This window comes from Harpia harpyja, chromosome 1, assembly GCF_026419915.1.
Source record: "Harpia harpyja isolate bHarHar1 chromosome 1, bHarHar1 primary haplotype, whole genome shotgun sequence".
Lineage (NCBI taxonomy): Eukaryota > Metazoa > Chordata > Aves > Accipitriformes > Accipitridae > Harpia > Harpia harpyja.
The window spans coordinates 108,370,092-108,385,464 of record NC_068940.1 but is presented as its reverse complement, the minus strand read 5'-3'; the positions used below and the strand labels follow the sequence as shown (position 1 = coordinate 108,385,464).

Here is a 15,373-nt window from a genome sequence, read left to right as displayed (position 1 = left end):
GTAAGTACAGTGTTCATTGTCCTAAGAGATCATGAGTTAACTATTTAAAAAAACCCAATAAAACGAAAACACAAGAGATCAGGATTTATTTATAAAGCCTGATTCCGTATCACGTTTCATGGATTGATTTTTTCACTTAGTTTAGGGAGGTATAAATATTCACCAAATTCATAAATCTTTTACTGATTCTAGACTCTGGTTCTGTTTACAAGCATCTATACCAATGAACTTGAGCAGATTTGTTTGCAGAAGTTGATTTCCCTTTTTGTTTTATGTGTGTGGAAGTTGGTTTTTTTGGCTGTTCATACCAGCCTGTTTGAGAACTGATCAGCTGCTGGATGACTCACTTTGATTAGTGTGTTGTGTTTGGGTTAATGATCTGTCTGAAATGCATCTTGAGATAGGATAGATTTACTTATCCTAAATACCCTTTTCCTTTTGCTGTGGTCTTGCACAAAGACATCCCATCTAGAGAATGGTCTTTCTTAAGCAGGTGACAAGCTGCTTTGGTCTTTATTTGGCGTGTAATGGATTAGGGTGTCTGTAATCACAGAAGGGGAGGTTTTCACCAAGAGTTTTGTAACTTTTAGAACATCTCAGGAGTTAACCATGAGGTATAGATTTGGGAGCAGCAACCCTTGGAGCAAGTGATTGCTGAATATGCTTGCTGTAATTAATCTGTCTTTTCAGATAGCTCAACTCACTTGTAAAGATTTATTATTTTCTTTACCGAGTTACTGATGAACTTTTAGATAAATGAACTGTTTTGGATCAGCATGCACCTTACACAGTCCAGGCTCTGCCTTGGAAGCAAAGGTTTGATGGGGGCTAAAGTTATGTTGACATAAACCCTATTCTGTTGAGAAAGGTGCCCTTTAAGCTGAGAGAATCCTAGGTGTGCCTGAATCGAGTAATACCGTCGCCTCAATGGACAGCAGCCTCCTTTGGCTGTATGGCAGCTGGTGAGGGGGTTAGATACTCCATTGTGTCTGTTGGCTGCCGCTGTCCTTCGGTGTGAACTGTAGAATCCTTTGTGTAAACTGCTTTGTTCTTGGCATAATTTTACTGGTCAAAGTCAAGCTGACCAGAATGCCATCAGCACTCCTACTGGTTTTTATTATTTAGGAAAATCCTCTGTTCTGTTTGTTGTATGTGCAAGCAAAGATACCTGGGAGCCTGAGAAAAGGGTACCGAATCACTTTGCTTTAGCTTGGAATAAAAGAGGAGTTGCAGGTTCTCCTAGGTGTGTTGGGAAGGTGGGCTTTGTAGCCCCCAGCCTCCACGGAAACTGCAGGAATATACTCACCTGTGTGCCTTAGCTATGTAAGTATATCATGTGAACTGAACTGCTGTATGAGATAACCAGGGATTTGTTAGCTGTAGTAGGAAGATTGTGAAAGGTACATGTTTGAGTGGGTTGAGTAACAGATCCTTCCCCTTTCCTTCTTAATGTTTTCTTTTCAAAAGTTCTGTGCAAAGAAACCTGTATTTCACTTTGGTTTTCCTGTCTTTTGTAGAGTAAAGGTGCAAGTGCTGGAAGAGAATGGACAGAACAAGAGACATTGCTGCTATTAGAAGTAAGTTAATGGAGGGTGGGGGCTAAGAAACCAAAACATGCAGGATATTACATGCTTTAAAAATCTACGTATAGGTTAATAATTTTTTTGAAGTGGAGTTAGGTGACAACTGCATGCTTTTACAGAAACTGGGATAGCAAAGCAGAGCTTATAGTGGGAAGCAATCTCTTGAGACCCAACTGATACAGCTGGAGGAGGGGGGTGGTTGACTATCTGTGTATACAAGGCTGCCTTTATGTCTGTTGCAGTTATGGCTTTTGAATTGGTTAAAGGTTACAGCTTTCCCTCCAAACCGTATCTCTTTATTTGACCATCATGGCTACGAGAATGTTAGCACTAAAAAGAGATGGCAGTAACATCTGTGTACTAGAGAGGCTTCATGTACTTTATGGTTCAGTTCTATCTGACTTGTATCTGCAAAGCAGAAGTTAAGTGTTTAAGAATGTTTGCAAAAACTCAAGAACAGATCTTGCAGTGCAGAGGTCTTTTCATTAACAGAAGTTACTAACAGTATGAAATAAATGCTCTTCAAGTAATGGTTTACCTGCTACTAAGATGAATATTTTGAAATTCTGATAAATTTAAAGGTTCCTGGCTATGCCATAGCATGTTAAGGGAAACTGCTAATTTTTGAAGTTGAAATAGTTAAGAAACAGATGAGTCTATTTCCTGCCTCCTGCCACTAAGAAAGAAAGCTCTTTATTTGGTAGCTCTTTAATCCCATACATCTACTCATTCCTTTTGCCACAAAGCTGCACTTGATATATTCTTTAAGCTTTTTCTGAAGCCTACGAGATATATATATGAGATGACTCAAATCCCATTGGTACTGTAAAAATGAGGTCAAAGAACTGTTAGCACAGTAGAATCTGGTCTTTGTCCCCAGATTAAGCAATCTGATGGTCTTGAACCACATGGTAATTGTCAGGTCTCTTGGGAGTTCCAGTCTAGGATGAAAACCATCACATGAGGTGCACTGCAGAAGTATGTTCTAGTCTTTCACACTCGCATCAGGGCAGCACTGTTTTTCATAGCGCTTTGTCAGAAGAATCTCAGTAGCCTGAAATAATTAATGTGCTGCCACTTCCTATAAAGAAATTATCATCTACCTAGCTTTCTTTTACAGGAACATTTTCTTGACGTAGAGGTTGGGTGGTTGATTTTTTTCCTTGTATGTAATTCAAGATTCTGGTATAAGAACTCCAGTTTGGGCGCGGGGGGGTGTTTGTTTTTACTTGGAGAGAGCTTAAAGCAGACTGCAGTTGTGTGATTGTTCTGGCTTTTTTGTCTTTACATGTGTCAGTAAACCCATTGAAAAGTTAATTTCATAAGGAAAAGCATGGACAATGGATCTTGACAGTGCTTGATGGTGCTGAACAATACTCAGTTTCTGTGTGTGGCTTCTTTTCTAAGCCAAAGTGCCTAATCAGCAGCGTACTTTGATTCAGCCTTCAGAGATATGGAAGTGTGTTCATTAAACAGCCAAAATAGATTTTAATTTTTTTTACGTTAGGTTGATACACACTATTTAGCTGATATTTTTCTATTGGCACGTGGAAGAATTTTGCTTATAGGGTGAAAACAGCTAACATGTCTTTCACGGCATTTTTGTATGGAGAAACAAGACTAATATGGTGATATGCTGGCTTCTTTGCTTACTAGTAGTATTATTTAAAATTCATTCTTTTGAACGTTTGTAGCTTATGGTCATACATAGCAAGTAGTAGCCTAATGAAATAATCCAGGTGACGTATTCTTTGTTTTAAAAAAATAAAACAAAAAACCTCTAAGTCTTGAGATTACAATTTTATTTAATGTGAGTTTAAATTAATAATGTTTTTGTTCTTCATTCTTTGTGGATTTAACCTATGAATAAATCAGTAAAGAGTATATCAGTTCAAGCATAAGTAATTCAGCTGTAACAAGCCAGCTCAGTCCAATTAAATCCTCAGGGTAGCTTTGGGCAAATATATATGCAGTGGCGTTCCAAAGAATAAATCTTATCTAAAATAATTATTGTCCTTCCGCCTGTTGACTGAATAAATTGGGGGGAGGAAATACTGTTTCCCTCCCAGAATCATCTTCCCTGTCACACTTCTTCTCTGTATCTCCACGGAGTACTATTATTGCATAGTTAAGTGCATTTTCAGCTATTTATAGTAAGGACAACTATTGTGAGAGCTAGTTCGTCTAGCAGAAAAATAACAAGCAACGAAGGAGAATGAGCAAAAAAAACCCTGCATGGCCATGAAAAGCAGAGCTGATCTAATATGCTGGTGTGATTAAAAATTGAAAGACAACGACACATATCTTACAGCACAGAGATGAAATTAGGGAAAGTGAAATGAAGGTTGAATGTTGAACAAATATTTCCCCATGAGTATGACCTAGTGAACTAAGCAATTTCTCATTTCTTTAAACAGTTGGGCAAGATCAGACAGAGGTCAGGAGAAAGGTTCATAAGCAGTTGGGGACCGTTGATTCCTGCAGTATGGACCAGGCTGTCCAGTGTAGTCTGTCCTTGGTTCATTCCCAGACCAGATTATTCTTTCTTCTGAGCTTTCAAAACCCATCAAGTTGTCTAGCTCGTGGTCTTTAACAGCTCCTGTATTGTTCTTTCCATCCAGCTGAGCTCTGCTGGAGCGCAGTGTTCCCGTAGTCTGGTACTTGCCCAGCTAATCTTACACACAGTGTTTTGAGGGAAGGTTCCCTCAAAAGACCCTATTCTCTCCATGCAGTGTATCTGAAGATATTCTGGGGTTTCTTCCCTCCTTACCACGCAATTTAAGCAGTGAGGCCTAGCTGTGAGAGAGAAACTTAAAACTTCAGCCAGGTAAAGCTTAAATCGCTTTCAGGTCAGGGGGGCTAAAAAACTCCTCCTGCTGCAGGCAACTTGGTCTTTTTTCTCCAGTTTGTTCAGTGCCTGTTGGATCTCTAACGCTTTTGGATTTAACTCATCTGTCTTTTTAGTTAGTCCACTTCCACATCTTTGAAAATGCTACTCGGTTTGCATTTTTCCCCAACTGACCTTCAACATCCATGACATGCCCAGGGGTCCTATTCAAGTAGACTACTTCGGCTTTGAAGAATTCTCATAGCTTATGTTTTAGCTGCAAAAACGCTGAAACACTTTTCCTCCAGAACTGCTGTGAAGAAAACAGTATATTCAGAAATGTTTTGCGTTGATGAAAAAGGCTGGTTTACGTAGAGTCCTGCAGGCGAATGTCTTCTGAATGCACAACCTTCATATATATAGTAACTTGTTTTGTGGAAGTGTGCCTTCCCAGATCAGGGAACTCCTAACACATGAGGCTGATGGCTCAGTTTCTGTCTTCTACTTGTCACTAGTAACTCTGTTGAAACATCCAGCATATTAACTTTGTGTGTTTGTGTGTACTACCCAGACTTGTTGGATGTGTCCTCATCATAATGTCTGATAGATACAGTCCAGTTGAGTAGCCCATTTGCTCTGAATTCTCCCTTTATGCTATGAAAGGTTGTGCAAGTGGAAAGTTAAGTCAGCCTTGTGTGTTACCCTGGAGGTTGAGATTTCTGATAGTTCTCAGCCTTGTGGGAAAGAATTGAAGTATTGAAAAGCCATTAACTTTATGTGTTCTTAACATTCACGCTTAAATGGATATACTGCTTGGTTGGGGAAACTCAGTTGTCACGAGTAGTTAGTTGAGGAGGATGATTTCTGTGTCTTCTAAACTATATTATACCTGCAAGTAGGTGCCTTAAAGTCCAAGGCAGCCTGCCTGATGGCCAGCAAGTCAGCAAGGACATATCATAGGGATCCTCCAAGCAGTCTAATAATACCTACTTCAAACTCTCTTCTTCCCCCTCCCCAAGTTATTGCTAAAACACCTGCTCGCTTGCTGTGTAGCAGCGCAGGAGCTAGCTACCTTTATGTTTGTTGTAGGGTAAGTACAGTGTAAATAAAGAACCAGCTTGACTTCCCGGCCAAATACGTTAAACTTAAAAATGAAAGTGGGATCTGCAACTCAAACAGAAAGGCGTTTACCACCCTTGCTCAGGTCTCTGGTATTAAATATTTTCAGAAGACTTCTGTTATGACTGTGAGATGCAGATCCCATTTTCGTTTTTAAGTTTAATGTATTTTGGCCTAGGTCTCAAATGGCTTTTTACTTTTTCTAGGTGACTGGACCATGAATCATCTCAGTAATGTAAAAGTTAGTGGTTCAGGATATTTCAACACTTATTTTATGCTATTCAAATGCTTAAATAACTAAAACAGTTTTCAGGAAAAAAAAAAAAAGCACTTGTTAAGGGATAATATTCTATTAGGCTACCAGTTTGGGTTTTTACAGTACTAATTTGTTAGTTTTTCAAAAACTAGTGCAGGGACTTCAGTAGCTCATTGTTATTAAATTGCTTTGTTAAGACTTTTCTTAAGTAAGTTTAAAAGCGACTGAAATTCTGAATTACAAAATCTTTTATTTAATCTGGAAGTTCTTACTTTATCAGGTGGCTTATGTATATAATAATGATTTGTTAACCTGAATGCATAACAAAAATCAGACTGGTTAACAGTTGCTAGAGAACTTATCTCTTCTGGCCTCATGATACAGAATATATTTTCCTCTTTTCCCCTGGTATATTGGTTTGATGTTCTTTCATTTTCATAACTTCTGTTGGATCGAAAAACTGGACTTTACCATCATAGCTAGTATATGTGTGTGAGATAAATCTTGTTCCTGCCTCAAAGGGCGTAGTGTGTTAAGACATAAATGAGAAGACACAAGAGTGCCCTCAGGGGGAGTAGTTAGGGGAATTAAAAGAATTGGTGAGACTTGGTAGGATAAGCAAACTTACTTCTCTGTAAAGCTTTTCATGTGAAAGCAAAACGGGGAAACACTAACTATGCAAATATTATTGGTAAATCCCAAATCTTCTGACAATTCTTTTTGCTGCAGTAACAGCATAAAACTTGTGTGATGATCCCTGCAGCTTAAATTTAGCTGATGTCCCAGTGAGATGTTCATATTTCTTATGCAGAATAGTTTTGCTACCAGAAAAAATACGATTTTAAATAGTTGTCTGATCCCGATTTATTGTTCTATCACCAAAATAACTAGTATTGAAAAATCTTTTTGCATAAAGTAGGTTTGTTTTTTTCTTTTTTCGCCCAGAGCAGTCAATGTATATTCAATGATTTTTGTCTTTTGCAGGCTCTGGAGATGTATAAAGATGACTGGAACAAAGTCTCAGAGCATGTTGGGAGCCGTACCCAAGATGAATGCATTCTCCATTTTCTGAGACTTCCAATTGAAGACCCCTATTTGGAGAACTCTGATGCATCTCTGGGCCCGCTGGCTTACCAGCCCGTACCTTTCAGCCAGTCTGGCAATCCAGTGATGAGTACCGTTGCTTTTCTGGCATCGGTGGTGGATCCCCGGGTGGCATCAGCCGCAGCAAAGGCTGCGTTAGGTACGGGTTTGCCCCAGCAATTTTTTTCGCCTTGTCTCTACAACTTCACCTTTTGTTAGTCTGCTCTTAAAATCAACTGTTTCTAGAGTTTCTTAAGGATGAGTAGTAAGTTGTAAAAACAAATTTACATGTATGTAGAAAACGGGTCTACTGATATCCAGTTTTGTATTCTGTTGTTACTGAAACGGCCAATTTACAGGCAAGTTAGAATAGCTCTTAAAGGCCACTGAATGTCTAAAGATGGCTTGCATTCCCTTTTTGTGCTCATTGACTATTGATAGTGTTGGCAAGCACCACCTAGTAGTTGGTGTTACTGTGACCACTCTCATTAATAGTTCCTTTCACTTTTTTCCTTATTTTTCCACGTAAAACACAATTTTATAAAATTGGGAAGAGATTCTTTCCTACTACATTGGAGAGAGAAAATTAACTACCAAATGCAAAAGAAGGAACTTCTGTATTTGAGAATTTACTTTGTCACGAGATTTACCTGCACATTGATCGGAGAAAAACGTAACTTTCAATTTGCATTAAAACCCTCACAGTATAACATTTTCTGTGTAATTTTTAACAGAGGAATTTTCTCGAGTCAGAGAGGAGGTACCACTGGAGCTTGTTGAAGCTCATGTAAAGAAAGTACAGGAAGCAGCAAGAGCCTCTGGGAAGGTGGATCCAACATACGGACTAGAGAGCAGCTGCATTGCCGGAACAGGTCCAGATGAGCCAGAGAAAATCGGTAGGCTGTCCATCAAAATGCAGAAATTTCTGCAGATGAGGTTCCTTAGGTGTTTTCTTCTGACTCATAATAAACCGTAAGTTTACCTCCAATAGGAGGTGGAAATTGTAGGTAATTCCACAGGTCATTCCACTTCTGCTTGCTGCAGGATTATTAACTCTTGACACCAAATTAATGAACTTAAGACCAGCTTTAGTTTCAGGAATTTGTTTTCCTACTCTCGCTACATGGCAATGCCATTGTTTGGGATGCACAGAGTTGAGTGAGCAAAAATACCAGAGCAGAACATTTCATCCTAATTCTGTGGGTATTAGAGTAGTTAGAGGATGCTGCCTTTCTAGTGCTATAGTTATGCTAAAGCAAACTGAGTTTTATTGGCTCTTTGTGCTGCAGCTGAATCTATAATGTTATCTCACACCTTTCAGTAATCAGTTTTAATGTAGGTCTTGTACTCTTGAGTACATTGCTAACCATGGTGGTAGCAGAAGAGAAACTTTTTATTAAATGGTGGACTGGTACCCAGTAATGCCACAGTTCTTGGCTCTTGTTGTACATTACACTGCCATACTAACAAGGTCCTGGTTTAGAGCTTGGTTTCAGCTGAGCTATTTTCTGCAGTATTCAGCAGGTACTCTGGTATTATGTCTCTTACCTGAAACCTTGATAGGTGCAAATTGTTTATTCATTACTATGGAAAGTAAAAGCATACATTGTGACAACTCCCTATAAAGTGAAACCACTTTGTGTAACCCCTTCCTGTTTATTTTGGTTCTCCTTCAACAGTAAAATGAGTAGACACGCACAGTTTGCTATATACCTACTGACTTTCTCAAAGACTTTCATCTCTTCAGTTTGGTACAGATCTACCATCTTGTCAGTAGATCTTTTATTTTTCTCTCCAGCATTGTTGGCTGCTGTTTTGTTCAACTTATCACAAATCATTTTAGTGAATTTAGTGATTAGATATTTAAAGGCACTTATAGCTTTGGGTAAAACTGAACAGAATGTAAACTAGATTGACTGGAAGGTTTGATTTGGGCTGTGCTTGTGCATCTCATAGTTGACCTGCTGTCACCCTGTCTAGAGACATGAGCAAGGTGCCAGATTGTGTGATGGGATCGTAAGGGACCCATGTGTTCCAGTGCTCTTCAGTTATCAACTGCTAGTAATACAGGTGAAGATGCAGGTCTACTATTTATGATCCTTAATGTCCATTGTAAAACTACACTTCTAAATTAGATTTAAAAGTACTGCTTAACTCATGAAGATATTTTTAAATAGAAAAGAAGTTAACAAACCACTCAATCCTTCTGTCACATTTTTTAGTTCTATGTTCGGTGAGACAGACTTGATTTGAGGCAGATCAGTGTTTTGGGAAGATGTGGAGTATATGCTTAAAGGGGAACGCTAGCATCTGGAATATCTGCTTCTCCCTGTTCTGCAGTGCTCTGTTGCCCAAAACTGACAGCAAGAATTGAAGCTCTGTTGAAAGGGCAAGGCTTTGGGGTTTATTTTCAAGTCTGCTATAAAACAAATCTAGGTGTTATTCCATCTGGGACCAAGTTTAATTTGATAGTTATTTAAAAATAAGCTCAACTTAAGTTAAATTTTTCTTCCTGGAGCTTTGTTTCCCTTTTCCATATTCCCCAAGTACCAGCGTCACTGCAGTATGTTAAGGACCTCTGTAACATGTATGCTACTTTGGGTCTTAATTCTTAATCCTGCAGCACGACCGTGGAAGTTTACCATTGCTAGTCTGTAGGTTAGCCATTTCTCTAGGAGAATTTGCGCACAAGTTGCAGATAGAGATTTTGAAGTGCTTGTCACTTAATATGGGGAGTTTGGAGAGCAGATGACCATAACACGATTATTTCTGAATGAGCTGTGTGGTGAGTTCTATAAGTAATACTGTCCTGTTATAGTTAATGCGATTTGTATTGGGCTGTGACTAATGGAATAAATTAGGACAACAGCAGATGGTTCTCCCTGGGGGAGCTGCTCAGCAAGAGTGAACTGGGTCACTCAACAATCTGCGGTGCCTTCCACCACCAAAACAGCTTTGCACTGGAGGGCATGGGGGAATCCATAGGTTGCACTTGCAGAGGTGTGTTTAATATAGTGAAGTACAGTGTTGTGGTGTGTGCAACTTCTGAAGTGGAGCTGTGTTTTTGCATGGCTAGACCTGAAGTTTTGTATTTAAATGTCGCTATGGAGAACTAAAAATATCTACTTGGGGTTCCGTACTATAATTGAAGTTCATCGGTTGTTACATTTTAGAAATAAATTACATCACAGCTCCATCATAATTTTAAAACTCTTAATATTGGTGAATTACAGGCAATATGGAATGCAAAAGGGGAAAATATGACTGGAACAGATTGCAGGAGCTTAGGTTAATATCCAAGAAACTCCTTTTTAAGTCTTCATTGTTAGTTTTTCTAAAAGCTGATGGTGGTTCCTTTTAAATTGATACAGTAAGGCTTCAATAGAGTTAAGAGGAGACTCAAGTGGTTCATATGCTGTGGTAAGCATGGTAGACACTGTCTTTTGCTTTCCAAGATAGTGCCCTAGTGTAGGTTAGAGTATGGTAGATGAAGATGCTCTGCATCTGTTTTAGTAAAAATGAATTGAGGAGAGCAAACAAGGGATCCTAGCTCTTCAGGCTATCGATTTGGCTCCAGAGAAGGGAAATAGTCGGTATGCCTGTGGTACTTAGCAGTTTCAATTAAGTCTTCACTGAGCATGTGCACTTTCTCAATGACTTTCCAAAGGTGATTAACTACATTGATTGCATATATGCCTGTGTTGGAGGCAGTTACTTGTGCATTTTAGGTCTTATTCTAACAAGTGTTTCACTGAAAGTATTTCTGCTGACACAAGTGTGTGGATGCTTCAAGCTGTAGCTCATCTGTGACAGTAAACACTGAGGGAATGGTGGTCTGATTTACTGGCTCTGCTAAAACTGTAAGCGACTTAAATGGATGATTAAATTTAACATTTTATGGATGATCTTGTATCATTCTCAGATACACATACTAGAAAACTACACACAAGTATACATACACGGGAGAAGTTATTTTGCTTCATTTTTGGCAGGATAATTTCTCTCATGGTCTCCAGGGTGTGCTTTAACTCTGAAATAATGCAAACGTTGCTAAAATGAACAGACTCCAAGTACTTCATTCACTTTGCATGTATCCAGGTGCCTGTGAGCTAGTTCTGCACCACTGGAGAATTGAGCCCATCAATCCTCTTGTGATGAACTCGTGCAGCTGGCACGAAAGCTGCAGCAGCTTTCTGTGAACTCTCCACCCTTCTCCGTGGAAGCCCACCTGGTTATTGTGCTGTACGCCCATGAGCTGCATGAAGCAGAAACAGAGGAAGCTCTGACGGCTGTGGAGTCATGACTTACTGTGGAAAATGTAAATTACGGCTTAGATAATAGCATAATTATCATATGCAGACCCAGGAGTTTTCCATAGCTATAGTATATTTCCTCTCAATTAAATACTAATATTCAAGCCTAACTTTTGACAGGTGGTGTGTGTTGCTTTAGTAAAAACAGAGGAGGCTAGGATGTCTTGAGGGCATCTTTAAACTATTTGCTGAGTGGAAACTCGTGCTAGTGATTCTGTGCATTTCTGTGTGGGATTTTGCTTATTGTTCTTCTGATGACAATGGAGGTTATGTATCTGCTCATGCTGCAAGTGTCTGTCTGCTTGTAATGCAGTAAATTCTTGCCATGGAAATATTTAATAGTTTTACTTGTTGACTTAAAGTCAATTTAACTTCTCTGTAACGTCACTGGGCTTCATCAGAATTCGTAAGTTCTTCATGTATTAGAAAACAGGGCTCTGTGTTCTTGGAGATAATAGGCAAAACAGAACAAGCTTCCATAGAGACAGAAAATAGTTGCTGCTTCAGGTTTGAAGAGAGGCATGGAGAGGCAATGTTCCCTGGTCTGCAAGTGGTTTCTTGTTTCTCCCTCTTGAAAGATGTCTTGTGGTGTCTCACAACCATCTGCTTCTTGCTGATTTAAGAAATACTGTTAATTTGATTCCCCACATCCCGCAAGGTATAATACCAAACCTGCTGAAGAGGGTTAAAGAGCATCATTGTGCCATGTAAAAGGGATTACGGGGTCTTTCTCATTAAAGGTAAGTCTTCAGCTTTTGTAACAGGGACATGTATCTCCAACTAATCAATTCCTGTTTGCATTGTCTGTTAGGTATTTTCATTAACCTCATTAGATCATACAGAAAAATAGTAAGGTTGTGTTCGTATCCAGCTGAAAGGCAGGAGACATTTCTGTCATTCTCATGCAGAGTGAGAAATGGTTTGGGTTTTTTTCTGATCCTTTCTTGTTTGAATTAGAGATTAATTTTTATGAGACTCTTAATTGTTTTGAGGTATTTTCAGCAGCCTGTAATTTAGAAGCAAAAACGTGCTTCAACCCAGGTAAACTTACTTAACCCCTAAACTAATAATTGATAGCTTTCATTTTCCTTATACATGTAGTATTTCAGCATGGCCCCCTCGATGTACACAAGTGCAGAATGGCTTATTCCAGTGGGAACTGCAGAGGCATAGCACTGTCACTGCAAATAAGGGCTTAGTAGCTAATACAAGAAAACAGTTTTCAAAAACCATTGACTACAACCTGCCTAAAGTTGTCATCCTAATTTTAAAGTAGCATTTATTATTACAGCCAGGACTAGAAAACCTAAGTTAAATCAGGATATTCACAATAATCTTGCTGTCATACATACATACCTTCTGACTCTTTGTAGCTGAGTATGTCCCTCTAATATAAAAGAACACTTTGTTTTGGAAAGCATCCGTCAAATGTTTTGTGATGTGAGGGAGAGTCCAAGGGCAGTTTTCCTTACTGTGAGATGCTCTATGTGCTTTTTTTCTTTGAGAAAATTTTCTCTAAAGGTTGGATGGAAAGGAGTTTGTCTTTCTGGGGTGTCCTGTTTGCCTTGGAACCTCCTCCGCAGCAGTAGTCACTTGACAACTCTTACCATGGTCTACAGATTGGTCTACAAATTTTTCCAGAGAAGCTGTGGATGCCCCATCCCTGGAAGTGTTCAAGGCCAGGTTGGACGGGGCTTTGAGCAACCTGGTCTAGTGGAAGGTGTCCCTGCCCATGGCAGGGGGGTTGGAACTAGGTGATCCTTAAGGTCCCTTCCGACCCAAACCGTTCTATGATTCTATGAAATGAAAAAAAGGAATGTTTAATAACACTTGCCCCAATACTTGCAGAGAATTAATACCAAATGCTTAGAATCTATGATAGTGCTTGACATGTGTGTAGTGCATCATAAACCTACACAAACTCATTCTGCGCTCGTGTCTTCAACTGCTGCAGCAACTCACGCACTGCTGGACGCTGCTTTTCTGAAAAACTTTACCTTAAGATGGGAAACCTTGAAATGTGTCGTAATCAGAAAACAAAACCCACCACATTCAAAATTGAGTTTAGAGTAGAAAGGCAGTTCAGTCTTACCCGAAAGACACAAGAACAAACTGACTTTGTGAGTAGAGCAGAAAAGCACATGTCTTACAGGACTTAATTTTATGGCATTTGTAGGGGCAACTTACACAATTATTGCCTTAAAGCTTTCTCAGTGTGATTCAGAATCTAGCAAGGAGTATTGTCACCTGTGAAGTTTTGCATTCCTGAGCAAATCATGTGCAATTGTGTGACAAGAACCTTCCAGGGAATTTTTTCCCCTCCCTCGGAGTGTATATGTGAAGCTGCAGGTTTCTGTGGGAACTCCTTTGGACTAGAAGCCTTCAACAGATGGGGTAGTAGCCTGATGGTTGAGATGCTCGCTGCTGATATGGGATGCTGAGACTTGAGTCTGGAGATTCTAGTCTGGAGAACTTCGGCTTCAGGTTCTCACCTTCCAGAAGAGTGAACAAATTATCAAGTCATTAGCTTTTAAGAGACGGAAGCCTCCCCGTTCTGACTTAAAATTGTCTCCAGACTAGAGCTTTTCTGGCCAGTTTCACTCTGACCTGGAGTTTTGTATGAAGCAGAACTTAAGAATTGATCCACTTCTCTCTGTGGTTAAGTTCTGGGTTGTTTATACAAAATTATAGACTTTTTTCTTTCAGTTACACTGTATCCCAATACTAGGAATCTTGAAGTTCTTGGTGTTTGGGCTAAGCCACACCAGAATGAAAATTTGTGTATTCCTGTGCATTATTTTTGTAGTTTGAGCTCATGATCTTCCACTCTACCATCTCAAGCACACTTGGAGTGTTCTGTACTGTTTCCACTTTTTTTGCTAAAGGAGAGAATAAAGCTTTCTCTTTTGTTTACTAGGAGGGATGACACTTCTAAGCCCACTTTGGAGCTCTGCTTCTAGGCTTGAAATAGCTGTCTGACAAAAATCTAATCTAGATTTTCCCTGTGACTTTATTAGGTCACTAAATCCTAACTCTGAAATAAAACTTCTGAGGAGATATGTCCCCAGTCTCCATAAATTGAATTATGGTGGCAGATACTTCAGATAAGCAGGTTTATCATCTTAAAATAAGCCAAGAGGAAAACCATTATCTTTCAGTCAGTTTAGTATGTTTTTCTTATATATAGAAGGGACTTTTGTAAAAACTTCTCTACAGTTGTTGCTGTTAAAGCAGAACACTCTGTACACCTGTTTTTCTTCAGTGTAGCACAGGGGAATTACCAGTAAAATGAGGATTACTGAAAATGAATGCCCAACACCAGCTAACGTCTTCAGAAGCTTAGAGATGGATCAGGGCTTTTCACCAGCAGTTTTATATTGGTATGGCAGCATGTGTTGGAGTCCATGATCTAAATAAGCTCCTTCTTTAATGTCCTGTACATTAAATTGTACTAGAGTCTGTTCTACAGAACAGAAACGAAGATCCTAGACAAGGCGTATGAGATTGTGCTGACACTTCCCTCTTGTCCATTCTTGCAGAACAGCTGGGTGCTGCAAATAAATCAGGATTTCTTGGACTTTTAAATAATCCATATGCAAAATACCAGGAAGTAGTGGTACATTATTCAGACACCTTCATGGTATTCTCCATCAATATGCTGCTTGTTATCCTCTTATCTCAGAGGCCTGCTATTATTAGTAGGAAAATTTTAAATAAATGCTTTGATAAAGGAATAACTTAATGAATGAACTAAGGGCTAGCAGGGAGAGATGTGTCCTAAGCACAAGAATATACTAACTGCTGTTAGAACACTCACTTCTCTTCTGAGGTGCATGTATCCAACGCATGGTACCAGTGATTTTTTTTTTTTTTTTAATTTCTCTTTTCTTCTTCATTTTGGTCTTGCATGTGTACCAGTCAGGCTGTTATCTAGTCTTCTGTTCTGGATGCTGAAGTTAGATGGGATAATAACTTAACTGGTCAGCTGCTACTCAAAAAGCAATCTGTAACGCAAGGGTGCCTGGCTCTGTTTTGGCAGAACTCTTCAGATATCTCTGTAATAGCTATTTGAATGCCAAACAGACAGTAAATAAGAGGTTACAAGCTTGAAGAGCTCAGTCTAGCCAGCCAGAAAAAAACAAACAAAATGAGCAATAGCGGGAAGCCTGTAGCTGTGTATTGAAGCTAAGGT

At 39.3% G+C, this 15,373-nt stretch overlaps 1 protein-coding gene across 2 annotated transcripts in view; it reads left to right on the top strand.

Moving 5' to 3' along the window:
* The window catches only part of SMARCC1 (SWI/SNF related, matrix associated, actin dependent regulator of chromatin subfamily c member 1), a 91,558-nt gene that overhangs the window by 44,426 nt on the left and 31,759 nt on the right, over positions 1-15,373 (top strand). For both annotated transcript variants that reach the window (XM_052809156.1, XM_052809150.1), the window contains 3 exons: positions 1,518-1,577; positions 6,770-7,028; positions 7,603-7,764. In XM_052809156.1, coding sequence (XP_052665116.1) covers positions 1,518-1,577; positions 6,770-7,028; positions 7,603-7,764 — 481 coding nt within the window. The remainder of the gene's footprint in view (positions 1-1,517; positions 1,578-6,769; positions 7,029-7,602; positions 7,765-15,373) is intronic.